Source organism: Rhinolophus ferrumequinum, chromosome 10 (assembly GCF_004115265.2).
Source record: "Rhinolophus ferrumequinum isolate MPI-CBG mRhiFer1 chromosome 10, mRhiFer1_v1.p, whole genome shotgun sequence".
In the NCBI taxonomy this organism is placed as follows: domain Eukaryota; kingdom Metazoa; phylum Chordata; class Mammalia; order Chiroptera; family Rhinolophidae; genus Rhinolophus; species Rhinolophus ferrumequinum.
In genome coordinates, this window is record NC_046293.1 from 29559398 (window position 1) to 29586045 (window position 26648).

Below are 26648 nucleotides of genomic sequence, written 5' to 3' on the forward strand. Positions count from 1 at the left end.
TCAACAGGACAGTTTCTCAAAGTCCGTAACTATTATAATAACACTCAGATCGTGTTATAATTATGCACTCGATGTGCCTCTCTCATTAGAACCTGAGCTCCTGCAGTCTGAGTACCGTGTCTTCCTCATGTGCCTGTCTCCAACACCTAGCATGATGCCTGATGCCAAGTTGGCACTTAGCTAATGTTTGTTTGCTGTTGAATTAATAAATGGACAGCTCTCCAATGCTCTGTGAATAAACTATCCAGTGACATAATTACGGAATTTCATAGTCTTTTGAAGTTAGTTAAATGGATGTTTATAGAACCCCTATAATTAAAAGGTCATTGAGTGATTCAAGACTTAACTAAAACACAGTAACCTTTGTAATACAACTAATAGTTACAGAGTTCATACTATTAGCATTTTGAATAAAAGCCATTTATAAAATACAGGTAATTCCTGTAACTCATGGGATTTTTGCTTATGTCCCATGAGTTACAGGAATTACCCCTATTTTATAAATTAAGATGAAGTTAAGAGGTCCCTGGGCTTCCCCAAGGGAAGCCCTCTCACAGGTAACAATAAGCTGCAGAGAAGGAATAGAAACTCAGTCTCTGTCATGCCAAGTCTATTGCTGTGCTCTTAAGCAAATTATTTAACTTCTCTGAGTAAAATAGGGGAGAATTAACACTTACTTCTAAAAATTCTTATAAGGAATTAAAGAAAAAACATAATTAAAATGCCCAGTGCAAAGCCTGGTCCAGATTAGGGAATCAATAGATAATAGTTGCTGCATTTATCAGGGATGGTGGAAGACTTCCCAGGATTTCTGACTAGTATGTACCTTCTTTGTCCCACACCCCAGGGACCCATCCTCATTTTTCTACTCTTCAGTTATGCCCACTTTTTCTCCAGTATGTTCTATTGCCTCCTGGACTGGCTATGAAACAGGTAACAGGCTCCTGGGTTTCCCCTTCCTGGCTGCACTCAGGCCCCTTTCATGGCCTCAAGCAGCTTACCTATAGTTCAGGAAAGAGAAGTGCCAATAGTCATAAGGACCTGTGGATCCCAGACTTTGTTCTGACATCTATTAGCTGTGTGACCTTTGCACCACTGTTCCATCAAGTGTGAAATGAGGGTATTAGACTGGAGAAATTTCTATATTAAAGCTTGTTATGCAAAGGAAATTTTAGTGAAAATATATTCACTGCAGAATCAAGCAATACCCAGTCCCAGGGGAAAAAAAAGAGGTTTAAGTATTTTTCTATTTGCCAAATAAATCAGTGTTGGCCTTGACTAAGTTTGTCAGATTCACTTCTGTTATTTTTAACTCTTCCTTCTTGCTCTACTTCTCAGCAGGGATTACATGCCTGCAGCATACATTCAGAATTTTTTCCTTAATATGGATTCCAGGAAAAGCTGAAGCAAAGAGAACAGAGAAGAAATAGCATACCGTAGATGACATTTCTTTTAGGCGTACTGCCTGGATCTCACTTGGCCGGCTGCCTTCTCATTAGTCCCACTGACTGAATCTGATTAGCACACCCTGCTTTATTTTTGGCAACCTGGGAGCACCTGGGCCAGTGCTTATTTTCATGGCTGATACAATCATCCCTCAAGCTGTTATTAGATTTTGGAAGCTTAGCCCCTTTCTCTGGAAGATTCACTATCTATGAAGTATCATGGCACGTTAGACATATATTTCTTAAACACTTAACAAAACAGAATCTATTTATTCTTCTTTTCATCACCACAAAACTTTCAGATATTGGCTGCTAAAACAGAAAGCAAAACATTCTTAATAATTATGACTTTGATGTTTGTAAACTTACTGTTCTCTGAGTTAGTAAATCAGCTTCTATAATCACTAATGAATAAAAGCCAGATTTCAATGCTATTGGACATTCAGTGCTTGGTTTAGCCTCCCAGTTCCACCAGGACCACTGGTAATAATAGTCATGTGCCACTGATCAACCAGGATACGTTCTGAGACATGTGTCATTAGGCAATTTTGTTGTTGTTCACACATCATGGAGTGCCCTCACACAAACCTGGGTGGCATAGCCTGCTATACGCCTAAGCTATATGGTACAGCCTAGTGCTCGTAGGCTGCAAGTCTGTACAGCATGATACTGTGCCAAAAACCATAAGATTAAATCAAGCACAGGAGAAAATGGTGTATGAGGCTGCTGCTGGCGTTGCATAGCATACTGTTTTACAGCAAACTTTCTTAGAAGTAGAAAGAGTATGCTCTAAAAGATAAAATGTGTAGTATAGTAAATACATAAACCAGTAACAGTCATTTATTATCATTCTCACGTGTTACGCACTGTACACACCCTGTTTCCCCAAAAATAAGACCTAGCCAGACAATCAGCTCAAATGCATCTTTTGGAGCAAAAATTAATATAAAACCGGGTCATACTTATTATATTATATATTATACTATAGTATATTATATTATGTTATGTAATGTTACGTTACGTTACATTATGTTATATTATACCTGCTTTTACATTGTAATAAAATAAGACCAGGTCTTATATTAATTTTTGCTCCAAAAGGTGCATTCGAGCTGATTGTCTGGCTAGGTCTTATTTTCGGGGAAACACGGTAATTGTATGTGCTATACTTTTATACGACTGGCAGTACAGTAGATACTGGTGTTTACACCAATATCACCTCAAACACATGAGTAATGCGTTGCGGTCTTCCCAGCCCAATGGCTATGACATCACCAGGTAACAGGAATTTTGCAGCTCCTTTATAGTCTTATGGGACCACCATCGCATACGTGGTCTGTCCTTGACCAAAATGTCATCGTGGAGTGCATGACTGTATAGAATGGGTCACGTTTTATGTGTGATCCCAGAAGTACTGCTGGTTTGTAAACTGGCCAGGAACCACCCTGGTATAATCTGAAACCAACGCGTGTACAAGAAGGGCAGGCAGAGAGGGAAAAAAGACAGAATATTCTAGATTGATAAGTGGCAAGTTTCATAATCAAAGGGACTCACTTAGGTTTATGAAGCTTGTTTAGGAAGCTTGTCTTAGGTGGCACAAGACAAGCAGATCTCCGCACAGCCCATCAAATCTTAAAAGTGTATACAGAGGCCTTGACAGAGTTCAAGCACATATACAGGAGGACTTCACTGGGGTTCAGTCACACATGCCATCAACATGGTCTCAGCAGCACATTTCTAGCTCAAGGCCTGGACCTCGGGGCAGCTTCTGGGAAGAGGAAAGGCAAGTGGAATGCACATTCCAAGGACAGAGGAGTGGGTGAGGAGCCGCCAGGTGCCGGGGTCCAGCATGAGGGTCAACGATGGTCATATCCTCTCGATAACCACCCCCAACAAGTACAGAACTCAATATTAGAAATCTGCCTGTGTGTCTGAGGATGAGACCATGTGGATAAAGGGACATTTTAAAGGCAGCTCATACTGACTTATCCCACACTACAGAAATCTGTTAAAGATTACCCAGCTCACAAAACACCTAGCATATACCAGGCATTGGTCTTGGAGCTGGAGATAGAGCTAGAAATAAGACACAGTCCCTGCCCTTAGAGGACTTGGGTCTGGTGTGCTTAGAATATCATGAACACAATTAAGTCCATTAAATGTTAACATAGAATTAAACTTCTGTTAATGGTGAGATAATATTTAAAAGTACTAGGACCTGTACAACTAGATTTCTAAAAGAATTATATAATAAGAAAAAAATATCTGTACATTTTTAGGCCTATATACGAAGGTCTGACAATTAAGTTCGCGAACTCATCCTAGGAAAAGTGCTACATACCTCACTGCTGAATATTACTATGGTCACCTTCGAAGTACTCCCCTTGGGAAGCTGTACACCAATGCCAGATCCTAGTTCACCCTTCAAAGCAATTTTGGAACTCTTCTTCTGAGCCATCAGAGCTGTTGTTGTATTACCCTGGATGTCCTGAATGTCATCAAAATGTCTTCCTTTCAATATTTATTTATCTTCGGTAAAGAAAGACGTCATTGGGGGCCAGGTCAGGTGAGTAAGGAGGGTGTTCCAGTGCAGTTATTTGTTTACTGGCTAAAAACCTTCACAGACAGTGCCGTGTGAGCTGATGCATTGTCATGATGCAAGAGCCATGAATTGTTAGGGAAAAGTTCAGGTCATTTTCGTATTTTTCATGCAGCCTTTTCAGCACTTCCAAATAGTAAACTTGGTTAACTGTTTGTGCAGTTGGTACAAATTCATAATGAATAATCCCTTTGATATCAAAAAAGGTTAGCAACATCATTGCAACAAGTTCGCGAACTTAATTGTCAGAACTTGTAGTTTCTTTTAGGGTACTGATATGTATTGTATGCTTGATTTGTCTGCTGGCAATATGTAAGGTACTAAAATCCATAAGTAGATTAATTCTAAGAGGCAAAAGCTCACCTATAATTAATACAGTCAGTAATTCTTTCATTCATTTAACAAACACTCACCAGTTGTATACTGTGAGTCAGACTCAGGATTAGCAAAATAAATCAAGAGGGGAAGACAAACAGACAGGTGGAAAAATAATGGAGCTCAATTTTGGTATTTGTGTAGATCAGTGGGTAAGAGTCCAAACTAGATGTGTGACCTTGGGCAAGTGACTTAATCTTTCTGAGTCTCAGTCTCCTCAACTACAAACTGAGATTGAGAATACTACCTGTCTCATGGGGTTATTTGAATATTAAATGAGATGATTATGTTATGTTTATAGACTGCCTGGCTTCAGTTCTGAGTCCTTATAAGTCCTTACCAAGTTTCAGCAATTATTCTGTCCCACTTTCTTAGAAGAGAAATCTGAGGCTCAGAGTCATGAAATTACTTGCCCAGCTTACTGCCTACCCAGAAGATAAATTAAAAACAAAGCAGCACGTGGAACAATGTGTATGAGGTGTTTGATTCTGCCTGTGGAGTGTGGGCAGTTGAGAAGAAAACATATTTAAACCAATTACACAAATGCTCTTTCAAATACTGCCCATGAACATTTATCTGGAGACTTGGAGCAAAGTTTTTCGTCTGCTAACAGCTCCCTTTCCCTTGGATGGTACAGATGCTCAATCTCGTCCCTTCTTCAAAGAGCCTCTTAGCTTCTATTATTAAGGACTGGCTCACTGTTAATGAGGACGATTATCACAGGTTTCTCAGTGCTGGCTTGCCTTTGTATGTGTGTGTGTGTGTGTGTGTGTGTGTGTGTGTATGTGTGTTTCCAAAAATGACAGGTGAGAAGTGAGAAAGAAAATAACTGCCTTGAAACATTCTCCTAGAATTCTCCTAGGACTGTCACAACATTTCTTCCTCCAAAGTAAAATTCAATGCTTCTTCAAACCATGTATCTTCTCCAGCACAGCTGAAACCAAGGACTTCTATGGAAGTTGGATGCCAAGATACTTTTCATTCATTCATTATTTACTTATTTCCATGATGTTGATTTTGTGTTTATTACACCCATGAACTGGAAGCAGCTCTTCATTGGAGAAGAATCTTGAAAGTAAAATCCTGAGAAAATCATTAGACATAAGCGTTAATCTCTCTCTTTCTGCCTTTCCTTGTAAACTATGTAACTCTATTTTACAAAGTAATGCTTACCACAAACATTAGTTTTGTAAAAATTATCTCAGTATAATTTTATTGTCAATAATCTGAATCTGACCTCCATTTCCTTTTTTTCTTTCCTTAAACAGAATGCTACAACATTCCATGTAACTGTTCAAGATGATAATAGCATCGTTGTCTCTTTAGAAGCTTCAGATGTCATGAGTCCATCATCTATGTATGTTGTGAAGATAACTGGTGAATCAAAAAATTACTTCTTCAAATTTGAGCAATTCAACAGTACTTTGCCTCCTCCTGTTATCTTTAAGGCCAGTTATCATGGCCTTTATTATATAATCACTCTTGTAGTGGTAAATGGACATGTGGTTACCAAGCCATCCAGATCAATCACTGTGTTAACAAGTAAGCATCATGTGTAATACGTCCTCTGTGTTTCTTCTTTGGGTGTATTCTCACGGGACTCTCACTGAAAGAGAGTCAACCCAGAATGGCAAGAACAATTGCCTTGAAGTCAAGTGACATAAATTCAAGTTCTTCTTCATATTAAGAATAAAGGTTCTTGCTGAAGTTTGATAGTGTTTTGTTAAACAAAAATTTGTATTAAGCCAAAAAGGTAAACCTCAATGAGATAGAATATCTTATGACTGAATGACAATTTTAGATTCATGATTTGACCATGCTGTGTAACTTAGTAATATGTCATAATTAAGCTATTTTTTCCATAACACATATTCTCATGTTAAGCAATTTGGTTTTTTGAGACAATGAATTTATACTCATATTTAGCCTGTTCAAGTTTAATTACACATTTTTATGAGGGAAAGAAAAGGTATCATTTATCAGTCACTACTCCCCACCTAACTCTCAAAATAGCCTTGGCTTCCACTGCCCAAGCGGGAAAAAAAAAATCATTGGCCTTTTAACCTTCGGCAGCCCCAAAGAGTTAAAGCTGATATAGGTATTTTTTAGGACTGGTTTTAACTATATGTGATTTTCACTTTACTCTGACTTGAATACTTAATCTCAAAGGAAGAGGCAGTTCTCCTGTACATGTTGAGGTATGGAAGAAAAACTGTCACCTGTACAATAGAGTTTATCATTAGAGCAATTTGATGGCTCAGCAAAGTCATTTTTGCTCACTGCTCATCAGTACAAATTTTCCAGAGGCTGCAATTTTTTTAAATATCAGCTAGCTATGATTGTTCTGGCAATAGTTAAGGAAAAGAACATAGTGATATTGTCTGTTGGGATACAAGGAAAGAGAAACACCAAGAAAGCACAAACTCAAAATCAAGCTAGAGGACATACTTTTAACATGTCTGTCAAAAATTAATCTCAGTTTCCCTTGGCAGACTCCCTGGATCACTGGTGATTCCTAAAAGTTAGGAACAGCCCAGAGTTAAGACCTTCAAAGTTTATAGATATAATGAAAAAATCTAGGACCTAACTGATTCAAAGGAAGAACTTGTCTGGTAAAATACTGTCTTAAACAAGTTCCAGAAAAGGTGAATTGTGAGTTAATAGATCCAGGCAGCAGATCTAGGTATATAATGCTTATTACACAACTCACTGAAATCAGAAGCTCCGCCTTACTCATAATTTTATAAGCATCTTAAATGAGCCTTGTGCTTAATAGGTGATCAATAAATATTAATTCAATTTAGTTGAACAAGTAATAGGAAAAAGAGCCAGGAAAAAAAGACTAAGACCCAAAATAGAACTGTAGTGAAGTGCTGACTCGACATTTATTAGCCTGCACTCAGCCACCGCTGATCGGACAAAGCTGGAGGAGTCAGCCCTTTAGCTAATGGTTCATGAAGACATTTGATAAGTAAGTAAGTGCTTAGAAGATTTCTAGACTATCTCATTGAAATTTTAGCACACATAGTGAGTTCTATTTTAAATATTTTGTATTTTCCTTTGTGATTTCTTTGACATGTGGGCTTGGAAGTGTGTTATTAAATGATAAAAAATTTGGCAATTTTGCTGAGATCTTTTTATTGATTTTTAGGCAAATGCTGTTGTGACCAGAGAACATACTTTGTGGGATTTCAATTACTTAAAAATTTTTGAGATTTGTTTTATGGTCCCAAATATGGTCTATCTTGGTGTATGCTTTCAGCACTTGTTGGGTGAAATTTTAATAAATGTCAATTAGGTCAAGTTGATTGTTGAGTTTTCTGTACCCTTACTGATTTTCTATCTACTAGTTCTAACAATGCTTGATAGAGGGGTGTGAAAGTCTCCACCTATGCCTCTGGACTTGTCTATTTCTCCTTTCACTTCTCTTAGTTTATGTTTTACGTATTTTGAAGTCCTGTTGTTATGTTGTAGGTGCAAACACCTTTTGGATGAATATGTCTTCCTGATGAGCTGACCTTTTTATCATATGCAATGTCCCTTTTTATCCCAAACAACTTGCCGTGTGCTGAAGTCGGTTTTGTCTGATATTAATATAGGCATTTTAGTTTTCTTTTATTAAGTATCGTCATGGTAGACATGTTTCATTCTTTTACTTTCAACTACTGATGTCTCTGTATGTAAATGAGTTTCTTTTGAACTGCACAGAGTTGGATCTTGCTTTGTTCCAATCTGAAAATCTCTGCCTTTTAACTGGAGTGTTTAGACCAGCACTAGACAATAAAAATAGAATGTTAATCACATATCAATAATAAATTTTCTGATGGATGCATTAAAAAACTTTATGAAAAAAGTGAAATTAATTTTAATAACACTATTTAATCCATTGCATTCAAAATATTATTTCAATATATAATCAAAATAAAAATAATACTTTTTTAGTTTTGAACATAAATTAAAATTAAATGAAATTGGAAATTCAGTTTCTCAGTTATAGTAGCTTCACTTTAAGTGGCTAGTGGCTACCAATTTTGACAGTGTAAGTTTAGAGCATTTATACTTAGTGAAGTTATTTATATTGTTGAATTTAATTTAGATCTACCATACTGAGAGGCTGTTAGTGTGTAGGGGTGAGTCAATCTAGTCAATAATGGGACTGGGCTTAAAGTGTTAGTCTCCTTCAGTTCATCACAGATTTCAGTTCTTCCACTGGCAGTCTGCCAGCAGTGGTAGAGGGTATTTCTCAGTGTTCTGCTTCTACCTCTGTGCTCAGCAAGCCCTGAACACCTGCACCACAGAAGAGCTCCATGACTTGGCCCCTCCCCTAGCCATGGACTACTGTTGTTTTTTACTAATGCTAAGTTTTTGGTGGGGACAGGGGAGGTTCTTGGTCCAGCCTCAGGCTTGGGCAGACCTTGTGAACCTAAGTGGGGCAGTCTCAGCATTCCTACTCCTTGTTATACACTGACAGCCAAAGTCCACCTTCAATCTGTGGTAGATCTTGAGTTGGAGAGTTTTCTACCTCTTCCCCAGTTGTAGCAGAACTCTACTTTGTATCAGTGTGCAATCAATGGGCCCAAGAGAGTTTCTGTAACTCTTCCAGGAACAGACGCCCTTCATTTTGACCCATCCCTCAGAAGGGGGTTATCTTCGCCTGAGAACTTGGAGGGAAAGATTTTTCTGGCTCTGTCCAAATGCTTAAGGTTTCTGTTTTGTATTCAAGAAAGAAAGGCCCAAGGAAGTGAGTAAGGTTTCTCCCTGATCTCTTAGTGGCCGCCGATCATCTGCATGCTTGTTCCTCAGAGGGTGGCTCTCTGCCCTTGGTATTTATCATGAGCACTTGCTCAAGGCTCATGACAAGAGCTGAAGAGTGTGGACTTCATCTCTGTCCACACTGTCCTAGAACTTAAATCAGCACTGTCCTAGAACTTTTGGATGGTGGAATGTTCTATATCTGCATTGCCTAGTACAGTAGCCACTCATTTCTAATTTTATTGAATTTTGATTCACTCATTATAAATTTAATTTCAATAGCCACAAGTGGTTAGCAACTAACGCACTGGACAGAGAAGTTCTAAACAATCATTTAGAAAAAAACTCGGCCTTATGAATTCGTTAAAATCTTAGGTGATTTCTTCTTTCCTGCTTTAACTATGCCCCCTTCTTCCTGCCATGCTCTGCTACTGGTAAAACAGTTAGTGTGTCCCTTCTGTCCTCAGAGGGGCTTGTCACTCTGGAATTTACTTCATTTGGCTGTCTTGTAATCTCTCCTCTCTGAAAGATGCAAGAAAAGTTATGGTCTCATGGATTCTTTGGCTTTTTCTTCTTCTTGTGTGTTGGGGGTTGTATTGATTTGCAGCTTCCTACATTCTAAGCAGAAGAGGAAATTTGCATTGATTTCTAAAAAGTAATAATGAATTATGGTTTATTGTCTCTCCTCTTCATCCCATTTTTAAAGACTCAATTACATCATCTCAGATTTTGAAAGGGATAATAGGTTGGGAATAAAGAAACTGGGGATTATTGCACAAATATTTCTGTGACATCAGGCATGAGGTGACATTTGGGATTCAGCTTTCTCTTCAAAAAAGAGGGAATTAAAATACATGATAACTAAGATTACTTTTGAGCTCTAAAATTACCATTGTTTGTCAGTTAATGATGTACTTTTGCCATCTTTATTTTTCTAATGGGAAGCTTTTCTTTAAAATTTAGGAAACATTTGCAGTATCTAGCCACAGAGTTCACACATTGCTCTTGAGAATATAAGGATACATTTGTTTCAGTCATTTAGCATGTGTTGGATCCTTGTTTTGATGGAATAAACAATGACAAAGCAATTGGGCCTGGGGCTATCCTTTGATATTTCTCTATAGTTCTGAGTCTGGTGCTCTCAGAAACAGCTGAGAAATGATGGCAAAGAATAAATTCAGCACAAACAAGTTCTTTGGCCAGTTCAAAAGAACTTCATAACCCTTAGGCTCTGACATGTGATTAATATTTAATTGATTGAGACACTTCAGTATATTGTGCATACTTTAGAGAGGAGTAGTTTCTCAATAGATCAAATAATACATGAAAACAATTGCTTAGAAATTGGAAAACATTCTTTACAGAGAGCCATCTCCTCTGTTAGTAAAGACCTGTTAGTAAATGTTGAAGAACACACATAGAGACACTACAAATACAATGTTCTACACAAATGCATCTATTATAAATAAAAAAAATTCATGAATTTCTATTATTTACATTCCCTATGCCATGTCCTAGGTGCCAGAGAAATAAAGATAAATAAAAATACCCACACTCAATGATGGCATACTAAAGAGGAAAAGACAAATAAACAAGTCACTACAAAAATATGATAACTGCTATATGAGAATTATGAAAGAAAGAGTGCCTAGCCTTCTATGGGAACAATGGAAGGAACCACAGGAAAAAAAAACAATCATTGATAAATTACTGAAAATTTGCCAAATCAATAAAGATTGGAAATTGTTATAGTCAGAGTGAAAAGGAGTCATATGTTAAAAAGGGTGGAGAACTGCACAGCATGGCACATTTGTGAGCTGCAAGGAGTTAAGATTGCAGGCATTACAGTTCTCGAAAATAACAGGAAAGGTGACTAGAAATGTTGGGAAGAACCTTGAGTGCTTTACAAAAGAGTTTAAACCTTAATCTATAAGTGATAAGGAATGATGTCAGGTCTTATACAAAGAAATGACATAAAATGATTTGATTGGGGGACATTTTCTTCTAGTAACAGAGCTACAAGCCATAGGATCGTGAATCTTGCGTTGGAATAGACTAGTTACCAAGCAGATATTTTGAGTAGTGGTTCACAGCACGAACTTTAGAGCCAAAGAAATCTGGAAACCATAATGTAGCCTTTGGCAGATTATTATTTCCGTGAAATCTTAGTTTTTTAATCTATAATCTAGTCCAAGTGTTAGAAAACATTTTCTGTATAGGCCTCGAGTTCCTGCTCTGTATATAAGAAATGTTTTATACCTTGTGGAGCATCCAGTCTATGTTGCAACTGTTCAACTCTGCTCTGTTGCAGCACCAATGCAGCCACAGACAATCACAAACAAACATGGCCATGTTCTACTATAATTTTAAAGACACCAAAATTTGAATTCACATAATTTTCATGTGTAATGAAATATTATTCTTCTGTTAATTTTTGTCAATCATTTGAAAATACAAAAGCCATTCTTAGCTCACAAGTCATACGAAAACAAGTGGCAGGCCAGATTTGGCTTGCAGGCTGTAGTTTGCTTAATTTGGTAGAGGGTGCTACAAAATAATGTAAATATTTTTGTAATGTAAAAAAAATTAAAACAAACTCCTTAACAAAATGTGTAGCTCCATGTAAGATCAATAAATATAAGCAATAGAAAACGACTCCAGTGGTTGGGAGCAAAGGAGCATCAAAACAGATTGGGCAGGGAAAAGTCAGTAAGCTTGAGGTGACTGGTTTAAGATGGATTCTGACAATAGTAAGAGTCTCAGTTAGTCTCCAGGCATAGACATTTTGAGAAACAAGTAAGAAATTTAAGGCGAGATCGGAGGCAGGAAGAATAATTTAGAAAGCTGTCAAAATATTCTAGGAAAGAAATGATGGAGACTTGAATTAAAGTGGTGGGTGTGAGAGGAACCCGTCTTTGACCAAGCAGGGCTGCTGCCACCTCACCTCAGAGACCTGCTTGGATATAGATGAGGAATCAAGTCAGGTCTCAAATCATCATCTCAACACAAGTCAGGAGCTCTGGCCTGGGACCCAGGATTGATCCCACTTTCCTACTCCTGCCATCAGAAGTGAGGGTCAGCACCCAGGTTTCTCTCCCTCAAAAGGACTATGTCAGAAGAGTCACATCAAAAGCAAAGGTTTCTGATCACTGACCCAATCGCATCTTCAGTTTTGGCCCATCAAAACAGAGTGATCTTAGAAGGAAGCACCTCTTAGCACTGAGCAGTTGCTAATACGTGCAAGGCTACTACTGCTTACTTTCCACAGATTTGCTTCACATTTGCTTTTGTTTCTTTATCTCCCGTCTAAAATTGTCATATCTAGAACTTTAAAAAACTTCCTATTCATGATCTATTGTGAATGGTTCAAAGGTAATTAAGGAATATAAAATATTCTTCAATTTTAACACCCGTTTTCAGTGGAACACCTAATGAGAAAAAAATGATCATATAAAAATTTTTCACTAAAAGAAAAAATGGGAATTTAATATTAATATTTCTGGTACAAATAATGCAGCAAATTTTGGCTTTGTTATACACTCTTTGTTCCTACGACACAGCAAAAAGAAAACCAGAAATATATATTGCTAGGTGCAAAAAAAGCATGATAGCTGACTCTATGAATCAGAAATAAAACAGAAACTCAAAGTGGGGAAGGGGGTTGAAGTCACGGTGCCTCTGAGTTCTACATCTGGAAAAAGAAAGGGCCCTAGTCAGGGCCCTGAGTCAGGGCCCTCGTCGAGTAAGAAGGATTGGAATGCTTCACCCTAGATAGGGCACAGAGACTCTGCTTGGAGCAAATATTCTTCCCGTTTATGAAAGAAGCTTTTATGGAAACCTGGGGATTCAGGGAACACACATTCAAGCTTGCTGTCAAAGACCAAGCTCAGTAACCCCCAGGCTCAAGGAATGAATATGTGATAGCCACTATATCATCCACAATATCAAGAACCCCAAAATAATGTTATGTGCTCTGGTTCTAGACTGGGGGTTCTGGTGAGCTGAAAAGAAGCAATGGCTAAACTACCTCAAAGCAGCAAAGAATAAGCAAGAAATGAGGAGACAAGACTATATAAAATTAACCGAGGGTCCATATTTCAAAATACATGAAGAAATCTATGCTAAGAAGAGACAGACATCAAAATAAAATCTCTAACATTTCAGATTATGTTTTATATAGCAATCTAAAAAAAAAAATCAGTACTATGTTATAATGTTCGCAGTGATAAATGTTAAAAAGGACCAAAAGATAAGGAAGCAAACATTTACAGAAGTAAAACAAAACACATAAAATAAACATAAATAAATTAAAATGTTTAGAAATAAAAAATATAATCATTTACATTAATTATTTTAATTGGTTAAATTAGGTGAGATCAATTTAATTAATTAAATTTAAAGTTACCTAATTGATCTCAATTAACAAAATAAAATCTCCTGAATATAAAAAAATAATGAAGTTAACTCATTGAAAAACTTCAGTTAAATGGAATAAATTCCATACTGATAACAGTTAAATAGAGTTAGTAAGTGAAAGATAATACTGTTCAATTGCCCCATAATTTAGTACAGTGAGACAGTTCACAAGTGTGGAGGTGAGAGATGCTCTAACTAAGAGGTTAAGAGTTCAAGGAAAAGAAAATGGGGAGAATGATGGACACAGTATTCAGAGATGATTATGAGAATTTCCAAGACCTGAAGAATGGCATGAGTCCATAGATTGACAAAGTATTCCCAGTACCTTGTAGGGCGATTCAAAAATAAAACCACACAACTAGATATGTGATGATGAAATGGCAGATTATCAAGGACAAATAAAAATAAATAAAAAGCTTAGAAGGTACCAAAGGGGGAAAAAAGCATAGTACCTACAAAGGAATAACTACTAGACTGACAGAAATTTTTTGTGCCACATTAATTGGAGAAGACAATGGAGCTCTATCTTCAAAGTACTGAAGGGAAATCTGTCCACATACAATTTCATTCCCAGCTAAACTACAACCAGAAGAAAAATAAAACAAAGAAATTTTCTAGCATACAAGGCCAGGAGAATTTAACACCCATATTCTAACTTAACTAAGAAGAAAGGTAAATCCAGAAGGAAAGTACTGGACACAGTAAAAAATATTACAATGAGAATGTGGTATATGATAAAGGTTGCGCAGCAAATTTGCAGGAGAATATGGGAAAAGAACCCAAGAATCAGGCAAAAGAATCAAACAATTTGATGAAAAGGAAAGCTGAATGATTAAGAAATATGTCAAAAGACAATCAACCTCTTTCATGAACAAGAAAATAAAGCAAAGACAGAAGTTCACATGCGTCAGAGTAGAAAAAATTTAAAAAGCTGATATAAGCAAGTATTGGAAAAGAATGTGGAAAAAGAGGAATTATCATATACTTTTGATAAATATGTAAATTGACATAAAGTTAAAACACATTTTGACAATATCTCATACGGTTGAAGATGTGTATACCCTACTATCCAGAATTTCCTATCTAAGGAAACATGTCCCAAAACATTTATTGCAGCATTATTTGCAAAAATGAATGATTGGAAAAAACCAATCTAACAAAAGACTAGCACAAAATTGTAGTTTTTATAGTTGCAAAATGAACACTAAAATAAAGTTTCTAGAGATGCTAGCATGAAAATGGACAAATCTTGAAAGCAAAGTTAGGTGATAATAGTGAGCTGCAAAATGATACATATCTTACTATTAACATATTTTAAAACATGTGAAATAACATTCTATATGGATATTGGACACATACAAATATAAAAGTAAAAAAATATAGTCATATATGGAAAGATAAACATCAAATTAGAGTAATAATTTTCCACTGGTTACGGTGGGAAACAAATGGGATCTGCGTAAATTATATAGGGGAGTTTCAATTATGTCTGTAAAGCTTAATTTTTTGAAAAACAAACAAAAAAGTAATAAACAAAGATAAAAAATGAGTTACATTTTCTCATTTCTCTGCATTTCTCTTCCCAGTCCAGCCTGATATCCTAAGACAAGAAATGGAAGTGTAATAGGGTGGCTGGCAGAGAAAGGAGTAATGAATTAAGACAAGATTTAACCTTGTTATCGCTGAAAAACACATGAGTAACAACAGCTGTGGTTTATGGCACATCATTAATTTCTAAAATAATAATGAGGGAAGTAACTGGACAGTAAAATATTTTTAAAGAATGCATTTGAGTTCCATTGAAAACAGTAAATCTTGGATTGAATATGCTTCAGTAATGCCTGGGCTTGGACTTCAAAATTTACAGCTGACCAGGGTCACTATGCTGAAGCAGAAGAAAATATACGAAGCAAACATGTAAGTGGGCATTTAAAAAATTCTTTTCGTTTTAAATATAAGGAGCTTGCTGCAGAAAAACAAATCACAAAATAAAATATCTGTGCTCTAATCCTCATGTATCTCTTGAATTTCAAAGTTGGACTGTGGTTTTGACGCACAGGTTTCAGGTCTCTGGACATGAAAGATTGAGTAGATGGACCTCTAAGCTCTTTGCTTACAGACAGATCCCTGGTGAGGATGTGAAACTGGACTGCAGCAATGGAAGAGTTACTGCTCTGTAGCTGATTTTTGCTGTTAGCTTTTATTTTGTTTCTCTTAGATCCAGAGTCAATAGTTGGATTTGGTAGACTCCCTGGGTTTGTAATTAGACTGGGTTGAAAGAAAGACCTTTAGTGGTTCAAAACTTCTTTCGGATTGTTCAAAGAGAAATACTCAGCCTGTTTGTTTGTTTATGTGACACCTAAGTGAGTTTATTCTGTAACTGTTACCTTTAAGAAGACCAAAGATGGAGGCAAAAATAAAATAGAAATATTTTAACAGAATATAGCACATAGTCTACAGGGATATGACCACAATATATTGTACAATCTAAAGGCCTCTGTAACTTTTTATAGATGTTGGCTTGTTTTTTAAGAAAATTCTAGGGGGAAAACTCAGAGTTTTAACATGTAGCTTCAATATTTCCTGGATCTCCTCAATCAAAAGCAAAAGCAAAAATAGGTTAAGATCCTGAGGAATAAAATAAGAGATATTTAGCTACATACTGAGACAAATTAGGTACTCGATAATTATTTGTGGAATGAATTAAGCCAAATTTTGGTTTCCTATGTTATTGAAACTGAAATTTTAAAAGTGTAAAATTTAAACGAAGGACATCGCTTTCATTTGGTCTATATATTATGGCCAAGAATCCTCTCTGTTCTAAAACTTTGAATCAAAATAATTTTTTCTGTAATACAATAGTTGACTCCAAACCGAATTACTTAAAAGCTTTTCTTGAACAAAATAAATGTAAGTAAAACTTATCCAATAGTTACTTTGAAAAGCTGGGGGAGCTGTCATTTTACAAGACTTTCACGGAGGGATGGCGTATGGGGGAGATCCAGACACACGTCAATCCCTGTTGTTTTAAAAATGAGTATTTAAAAAGTTTAGTGATGAATTAACAACTCAAGCAAAACAGAATTAAACATTCTGGAGAAAGACTAGCTTGATAAACACCATAAACTAATTCTCACAACATAAGATAGTTTGCAATCTTATACTCAATATAGAAAAATTAGCACTAAATTCACTCAAAGAGATAAATGATCACATAAACATTTATTCTTGGTCTAAGTCAAAATGCATTTTCTGTTACTAGTCTGTTATTAATATCAAATTTTATTGGCTTAGGGAAAAGAAAAATGAGTAGGAATCTGGAAATATAGACTCTGCCACATACTTGTTAAATTACCTTTCACAAGTAATTTCAAGTCTCTGAGTTATTATTTTTATCTGTTTTGTTTGGGTTTCCTGGATCTCAGGGTTGTTGCAAAAGGCAAATAAAAAAATAAATATGAAAATTATTTGAAAGGCAGAAAACACCATATAAAATGTTCTTTAGTCACTGCTAAGGAGAACACTCAACTCATGAGGACTAAGGAATTTAATGCTCACAAATGATAAAAATACATGTAAAGTTCTGACAGGTGTAATCCTTGGTATTTCAAAGTACGGAAAATGACCTTTCTTTCTTTTGCCCCATTTCCCCTTTCTTCATTTATTTTCTTTCTGCAGGACCTCTGCCTGTAACCAGTGTTTCAATATATGACTATAAACCTTCTCCTGAAACAGGAGTCCTGTTTGAAATTCATTATCCAGAAAAATATAATGTTTTCACAAGAGTAAACATAAGCTATTGGGAAGGTAAAGACTTCCGGACAATGTTATATAAAGGTAAGAGGCAAAAGAAAGATTGACTAAATGATGACTGACTTTTTACATGATTTTTGCCAAATGGTCTTCTCTCTTGCTCTAAAGAGATCTTATAATTCACTAGTTTACCATAAATGAACCATTAAAAATAGTTATGGATTCATGAAAATCTTGTTATCAGGACTCTTAGAACATCTGGTTCATTAATTTAGAGTCAAGTACCATGCATAAGTATAAGAAACATTCAAATTATTGTCACTTACATGTTATTCTTGCCAAAGGTGCAGAAAATAAATTCAAACTTTTAGAAACACTCCACCTAGCCATTTCCTTCTGGGTGTGTTACAAGAGCATTTCTAGAACTGAGAAGCTAGAGAGATGCCTTTCACAAAGTTTTGTTTAGAGATGGTCCAAGATTATTCTCAAATGCAAAACACAATGCATTTTGGTTCCTTTGTATACATTTATCTTATGACCAGCTAAATGCATTAATATACAAAAATTGCTTTCACTGTTTTCACTGGTTTGATGGGGAACCTGTGAGGAAAAGAGAAAAGAGCCCAGGGGAATTAATAATTTCAAAAGAACCAAGTCAGTTTCTCTGAGCAGACTGAGGTGGAGTGAGGGATGAGGGAGAAGGGTGGAGAGGAAGAGGGAGAGAAGGAGAGAGGGCATTCAGCTTCATTGGGAGGTGAATTGAAATGGAGGAACTGAAATACTCTGAGGACACAACACCGTAACATTTATGTGCAGGAGGCTCAGGTGACGGTGTCAAAGTTTACTGGTTGTAACTGGAAACATTTATGGTGTGGAGAATGCATACTGAAGCATACAGGGCATGGTATCCAGAAAAATGTCACTTCGACTTGTTACTTTTACGAATTCCTTTCTTCCATAGATTATTCTTTCTTTTCTTATTTATTTTTTTGTGACACTGTTTAAAAACATATGCAATGAATTTTACAGTTTTTTTAAACTTTAAAACATTTAAATAAACATAAACATAGATTCCACAAATCATTCATTGCATTCTTTATTTTCAATGAAAACATTATCTGCAAATTAATAAGTAGGTCCTTATTTGCTTATTAATCACATGCAAATACAAGTTTATTAGTGATTAAAAAGCAATCACTAGAACTTTTGTCGAGTTAAAAGCCCCGATTTTTAAAATAAGTACATTAATATGCTCTCTTTTATTTCAATTAATTTTTAAAATTATTTTTGGCTTTTAATTCAGTAAGTGGTACTTTCATTTCTTACCCTCATTTTTTTTCTAACTTTGATTGGGTTTCTAAATTTGTTACTTTCTTTAATGCTTTCCAAATTAAATACAAATTTTTATCTCTTCTTTTTTTGAGCAGGTTCTGTCTGCCAACTGTCAAATTAATCATTCTACTTTTAAAATAGGCTAGTTTTTACAAGTGAGCCTTAGTGAACACATTTCTTGTAAAATTTATTTTTTCCAAATCAGAAGGTAGCAAAATACCTTGGGTTTTTATCTTAAAGTAAATGGCTAACATAAACCTAATATACAGCATTTCTATATATGAACCTTTCCACTTAATACACCAAATGTTCCTGTAATAAAAATTTAACTCCAACTTTATCCAATTCTTGTAGAAAAAGCCTTTCAAGACTAGAGTCTAAGGATCCAAATTTTCATCTCTAACCTTATGCCATTTTTTAATTACTGTCCATGCCAGGAGTTGAAGGAGATATTAATTTATGGATATTTAAACATACTGTTTAGAACTTCTTAGAAGTGTGTGTTATTTAAATACCAAAATTTTAATATAATTGATTATTTCTCTTCTCAGATTTCTTTAAGGGAAAAACAGTATTTAATCACTGGCTGCCAGGAATATGTTATAGTAATATCACCTTTCAGCTGGTATCTGAGGCAACTTTTAATAAAAGTACTCTTGTGGAGTATAGTGGTGTCAGTCATGAACCCAAACAGCATAGAACTGGTAAGTCATCTGAAGAATAACATTTAGTGAAAAAAATAATTAAATTACATGTTGTTGCATAATGCTTTTTGTCATTCTAAGAAAAATTCTATTACAGAGCTAAGAAAGAAAATAAATGTACATTTTAATAATCCAAACAAATTTTCTATCAGTGTAAAAAGAACTGAAAAAAAATATTTAGTAAGAAAAATCTAAAATATGTCAATGTAATCATAGACTAATAATCTTTGAATAAAAAATACATGAGACTACAAAAAGTTAGAATTAAATAACTTAACTAGACAAATACCTGTTATTCTATGTGCCCATTTAGCAGAAAAACAGATGGAAGAAGTTCTGGTACATATTATCCGCTTAGTAAAGGAAAATATTGGGAATCAGATATAAATAAAACGTGTAGTGCTTACTTTTAGTAGCATCACTAATATGAAACACTATTGTAGGATGGATGAATGGATGGGATACATGGATGGATGGATGGATGAATGGATAGATGGATGGATGGATGGATGAATAGATGTGTAAAATATATACCTACTAAATATCCATTATCAATATACAACATAAGTGTCCAATATAATTAGGCAATATAATTATCTGTGCCTAATGTGCCTAAGTACTCAGTAGAAATTCTGGAGAGGGCATTCAAATCAATATTGGAAATGGGTTATATTAGATCACTCCTGGGACCCTTCTAATTGAAATTCTAAGGTGTCATAATTCTCATTAATTAGGCCCAGACAAAAAACTATGTAATTCACCTCATGTCAATATCTAAGATTCTATTTGTATTTTTCATTATTCAGTTCAAGTAAAGAGACATTAATTGAGCATTTTTACATGGGAGTTGTTCTAAGTACTGAGAAAGAGGGAGACAGAGACTGGTGAGACAGGTCCCCTGTCCTTAAAAATGACAGAAGTACTATACAAATGGCAATAATATAAGGCAGAATATGGTAAATGTTAGAAAAGAGGATCAAAGTTATAGAATGACACAAATGAGGGAGAGATTAATTTTTATTAGAAGTTCATGGAAGAGGTGATATTTGAGATGCTATTTGAAGGATAGGTGGAAACTGTTATAGGTAGAGACAATGCAGTGTGCCTTCATAAATTTCTATCTCTAGAAAAGTATGCTTTTATAATTCATAGACTCCTTTTGTCCGTATATGTTTCATTTTATATGCCATGGAGTAAAGCCATATTTCCAACATGTGTGTTAATATTTCTAAAGACAACTCATATATGTGACACTCCTAAGTGCAGCTACGTCCCAGGGAGTATTTTTGTCTGGGTCGCTATAAGTACACTATATGTAGTTGCTTTTTTTTTTTTGTAAGAAAGATCCAGTGACAGAGACTCAGTTTTTTAAAAAACAGGAGATTGTTATAAGATGAAGAATATTTACATAACTCTGCCTTGAAAACGGTTAAATTACCACTTAAACAAGTGTAGTATCACAAGTTAATGTATATGAGGTGTGACTGGTGATATACTAATGTGTACACATTATGCACAAAATCTTAGATGTACATGTACTTGAAACCAGAATTGTTCTTGATGTAAATTAGAACATAGAAATATAGAAGTCAAACTAAATCCTATTTTGTAAATCTGCTTGTGCATTTGACTCAATAGATCAAGTAATCACGATAATAGAGTTAAAAATTACTGAAATTAAAATAAAATAAAAATTAAATAAAATAATAATTTTGTCTCTTACAGCCCCTTATCCACCTCGAAATATCTCAGTTCGCATTGTAAACTTGAACAAAAACAACTGGGAAGAACAGAGTGGCAGTTTCCCAGAGGAATCGTTCATGAAATCACAAGATTCAATGGGAAAAGACAAACTCTTCCATTTTACAGATGAAACTCCTGAAATCCCCTCTGGCAACATTTCTTCTGGTTGGCCTGATTTTAACAGCAGTGACTACGAAACTACATCCCCACCATATTGGTGGGACAGTGCATCTGCAACTCCTGAAAATGAAGATGAATTTGTCAGTGTACTTCCCATTGGATACGAAAATAACAATACACTCAGTGAAACAGAGAAGTCGACATTAGGCTCTTTCTCTTTTTTCCCTGTGCAAATGATATTGAGTTGGTTACCACCAAAGCCACCCACTGCCTTTGATGGGTTCCATGTCCACATAGAAAGAGAAGGTAAAAGCAATAGCAAATCAGAGAAAATAAGAAATGATACAATCAAAGAAAAGGAAATTGAAACATTTTAAAATTTAAGTTTAGGAAGAACGATGGATGGGAGACAGTTAATATTTAAAGAAAACTGATAAAGGAAGGGAGGAATTGAATTAAGTATCCAATGGGAACGGAGACTAGAAAAGAAAATGAACAGGTCAGAATCTGCAGGTTTGGGTAGTACGTAAGTTGCAAGTACTGGCAACTGTATGCATTTCATTGCCCAATATTTCATGTACCCCAAGCTACTGAGGGAAACCTTATATTTGGAAAGATTTTGAACTAAAGGTCTAAGCATCACAAATTATAAAATATCCTGGAGAAATTTTCTGTTTTCATAAATTTGTGAAGCGTACAACAGAAGAATCTGCCTGACACAATGGCTACTTTCCCAAGAGGATCAAACCTGTGTCTGGCTTATATAGCATTCTTATTTATTTCCCTTAGGGTGTGCTCCTCTGGAACCAGCACCACTCATATTTTTCCAAAGACGAATTGGTAGCAAAACAGAAAATACATTGCATCTGGTATTTCCACTATAGCTACTTATATTATTTGTTGTATTCACGTATCCAGCATCTGAGAGTCACTCTTTATATTTTAGCCCACTAATTTATAAAAAGCAAGGCCATGACAGTCAGTGTACTTGGGTCATGAATCATATCTGAATTGTTTGGTAGATTTTTATAGTTATTTGTTGTTTGTTTTGTTTTCACAATAACTCTTCATTTTAAACTTTCTAGTCTAGTAGTTTGGGTGGAAAACTTTGTCAAGTTGTCAAAATTCAAATGACTGCTTTATTTTCAAGGTAGGACATTAGGATCACGTAGTCTCATATATACCATATTGTTTACTCCTATTTTATTCAGTAGAATGAGATACAAAATCTGTAGATTCCTCTATGCTAGATAATAGACCAGTAAATCAAACCCAAATATTATATAAAGTTGAAATCCTTTGTCATTTCCAATTATTTGAGTCAAAACTCTTTAACATATGCTTGAAATTACTTGTATTAAAAAAACAAGTTTCCTTAATCTGGCTTTTCTTTTTTTGTCCTTCAATATATTCTATGGAAAACAGGATCTTGTAACTCAGAATTTGAATACATATTTCCATGAAAGTTCAATCATGCTTTTATCTGACTGCAGTGTGCTCTGTCTGTTGAAGGCTATTATATTCACCAACTGATGATAACCATTTCAAATGAAGTAATAAGCAGCAGGAGATGAACTTTGAAGCAGTGTAAAAATTACTTTTACTTTTAAAAGTTCTGGAAGCAAACTATCAAGGAAAAAATATTACAAGTGTCAGAAAATATATCCAGAGGAATTATTTCTAACTAGAAATAATTCAATATATCTTAAGTTATTTGTTGAATGTTTAGTCATACCACAAAAAACTTAAAGGATATTTGTTGCTGCTTATTTTTTTGTCCCTTATATCTAAATGAGAAATTCAACTATTGCTTTTTCCTCCAAGTATTCTACTTCTATTTTATGCATATAATTGTCTTGAATGACAGTGTGTAAGAATACGCAGTATATACTCACCTTTGTTTTATGGATTTCGACACCATATTTTAGTTTAGTTATTTAAAAGTATTGTGAAAATCAATTTGAACCCTTAGTCATTTTTTACTTATAGTACCTTTATAGGTATAATTGAATTTGATAAAAGAAAGGAGGCAATATAAAAAGATACTTTTTTCTATTAATTATCTTGTCTATATTCAAAGCCTTTCCAGTTATCAATTCATACGTATTTTCTTTTTTATATATGATTTAGAAAACTTTACTGAATATTTGACAGTGGATGAAGAAGCACATGAATTTGTTGCAGAACTGAAGGAGCCTGGGAAATATAAGTTATCTGTGACAACCTTTAGTTCCTCAGGATCCTGTGAAACTCGAAAAAGTCAGTCAGCAAAATCACTCAGTTTTTATATCAGTAAGTACCAAAGAGATTATTTTGTACTTACAGGGGAGCTAGAACAATGGAACTAGTGAGATTAATGATGCTCAGGCAGCAGTTGTTCATCAAACCCTAGAGAGCCTGAGAATTCTTCAAGGTCAGGAGAGTTCCAGATACATGAAATTTTGACAGCAGAGGAAATACGTTTATGTTTAATAGTCACAAACATATCCAGACATTTAATTTAAGGATTCTTTTATTATTATTGTGATAACTGCAGAGTTATTAAGCTGACCTTTCACACTAGTCCCCAAAACTCTCAAAGGACATGAACACACAGTTTGGGAAATATGACTTTTGCTTGAGGTTGTGGTGAAAATTGATATTGTTGAACTATAGGAATGTTTCATTAGAGTATTGAGCTTATAGAGCTCAAAAGAAAGACAAAGATTGAAGTGTAGTAAGACCCAGGTAGTAACCATAAAATTGGTACAAGAAGACAAGGCTAGAGCATCCTCACAGCTCCAATGTCAAGTCTTAAGGTGGTTTATATTGATTCCATAAAGAGTAATAACAGAGCAATAAGTAGCTTCTAAAAGCTGCTCAAATAGTGCATGTCTGTAACATTTTTAGCTAATCTGACTATGGTTACCAGAAGTTTAGAAGCCAAAAATCAATTACATAGATTATCAGGAGTTAAATGTGCCTCTCATCAGCAGAAGGAAAAAAAAATGGAAGGTAATAGATAAAAATTTCTCTCAGAAAAGGATGACCACCTTCTTCAAAGGCAAAATACCACCTTTCATCAAAGAGTTCTCAAAAAGGTGGGCAGGAGAAAGATGAGGAGGGCTGAGGGAGCAGATCACTTTACCTAGGAGTTTAAGAATGTTGAAAATGTCCCATATAACAGTTTTACCAAAGAAACCACAAATGTCACCGGTGATAAAAGGCCTGAAAGATCCATTAGGCATGCAGAAATATTCAGAAATGCCTTGTATGTCTTTCAACTATGACCCGAGATCACTTGAGAATGACCACTTGAGAACAAAGTTTAGTATTCAGTTCTTCCTATGAGGCTAAAAATGTTTCATCAACTAAAAGATTTCCTTGTCTGCTCGTAACAGATCCACAGCAAGTATTAATGCCTTCCAGGAAAACTCCTTCGACTCTTCTGGCCCCCTTCTCTAAGTTTCTACTGTTTCATAGCTCATAACACCAAACACACAGTTTATATGTGTGTGGTATTTTTCTAGATTTATTTTATTTGTTATCTTGCTTCTCGTAGCAAATTATAAAATCTTAGCCTGGGGTTTTGTACTATTTGCGTATTTATTAATCCTGTTGGACATTCAACAAATATTTATTGAACTCCTGCTTGGATTTTGGAACCAGACATCCGATGTGTGCATCTCAGCTCTAGTTTCCCTATCTCTGCTTCAATTCCCTCATCTAAAAGTGTGATTAATATTAATACTTATCTCATAGGTTTGTTATGAAAATTAAAGGATTGAAATATATAAACACATATAGACTTAAAACTGGGCCTTGTACATAATGGGTGCTGTATCTCTTTGCCATCATCATGATTATCATTTTTTATTGTTGATATTTCCTTTGCTTTTTTTACAGTGAGCCTGAGATTGCCTCTCCCCATCAGAGCCACTTGCTCCTTTTCCTCTCCTGGGTTCCAACCTAGGAATACAGCTTTCCATTAAGGAACTCAGAAATGTTTCCTAAGCAAATAAAAGGAAGTGGCACATTTGCATTGGGACAGGGAGTTTCTGTAGTGATAGTCACCTTAACATTTCTTGAGTCCTTGCTATGTGTCAGGCACTGTGCTAATAACCATTTTAGAAACTTAAAAGAAGAAAGCTAACATCAGGTACTTCCATGGAGATATTTTATCATGAGGAACCCACCCTGTCTTCAAATTATCACCCGTTTCAGCCAGCTTAATATAATTGAGTGGCCCGTTGCCCATGTCTGGTCTAATATAGTCACAGCTTGTCTCTTTGATCTTTCTGTTACCACATTTGACTCCCTCCCACCCCCATCCCCACAATTGTAGTAGAGGCTAATTTGAATTTCAAAGTAATTATTTCTAGAGACCAAAGATCCTAACAGCAAAGAAATTAAAAAATACTGATGAAATACCACACTATCAGACCTACTCTGTTAAAAGAGAAGTAAATTCTCTCTGGTGAAGAGTTTACCAAACTAATCTCAGATGCACGTAACAATTGAAGTGGAGCTTCCACCTCTCAGTAGAACTGGTTTTGTTGCTGCTGCTATTGTTCAGGTGAATGGTGAGCGTTGCAGTGGAGGATGCTAGCTAGGCCACTAGGCCAAGAACGTGCAGCCTGCCGGTCTGGCTGCCAGTCTTACTGTGAAAATCTTTGTAAGGGCAAAGGAAAAGAAAATGCCTTTTAAAACTAGAATGCTTTATCACAACCAGCTCAGCATAAAACGTCCCTTGTGTTCTCATTTAACATGTTCAGGCCCTTCAGGAGAGTGGATTGAAGAACTAACTGAGAAGCCCCAGCATGTGAGTGTCCATGTGTTAAGCCCAACCACAGCCTTGACATCCTGGACATCTTCCCAAGAAAACTACAATGGCACCATTGTGTCTGTGGTGTCACTCACCTGCCAGAAACAAAAGGAGAGCCAGAGGCTAGAAAAACAGTACTGCACTCAGGTAAAGGAAAGGAACTGCTGGCAGGCTCGCTCGCTCACCGACTGCAGCCCAGCCTCATGGGCAATGCGAGGAGGCCATTGCGAGAAGCTGCGCTCGGGTCTCCGGGGTGCATCATAAGCAGTGATACCCAGAGTCCAAGAGGAGCTGGGGAATGAGTATGCATGGGGCTTTGGTTAGTCATCTTCCTTTTCCCTCTGAGGATGGCCGTCTTCCTTTCACTTTTACTCCTCATTCAATATAATTTACTGAGCACCTATGGTGTGCCAGGTACTAAGGTAGGTGTTGGGGAATCTAGATAATTTTTATATGTCCTACTCTTGCAGAGTTTACAGTTTAGTGAGAACATTGGAAAAATGAACATATAATTACTGCAGAGTATAAAATAAGGCCTAAGCTAAAAGTAAGTGATTGAGGGATCATATAAGTTCACAGAAAGGAGCTAGGCATGAGTAAATATG

The 26648-nt window shown here is 35.7% G+C and overlaps 1 protein-coding gene across 2 annotated transcripts in view; it reads left to right on the forward strand.

Annotated features, from left to right (window-relative positions):
• Positions 1-26648, forward strand: part of PTPRO (protein tyrosine phosphatase receptor type O) — a 203180-nt gene that overhangs the window by 100239 nt on the left and 76293 nt on the right. For both annotated transcript variants that reach the window (XM_033118746.1, XM_033118747.1), the window contains exons 2-7: positions 5688-5961; positions 17266-17424; positions 19224-19376; positions 21102-21545; positions 23370-23531; positions 25994-26190. In XM_033118746.1, coding sequence (XP_032974637.1) covers positions 5688-5961; positions 17266-17424; positions 19224-19376; positions 21102-21545; positions 23370-23531; positions 25994-26190 — 1389 coding nt within the window. The remainder of the gene's footprint in view (positions 1-5687; positions 5962-17265; positions 17425-19223; positions 19377-21101; positions 21546-23369; positions 23532-25993; positions 26191-26648) is intronic.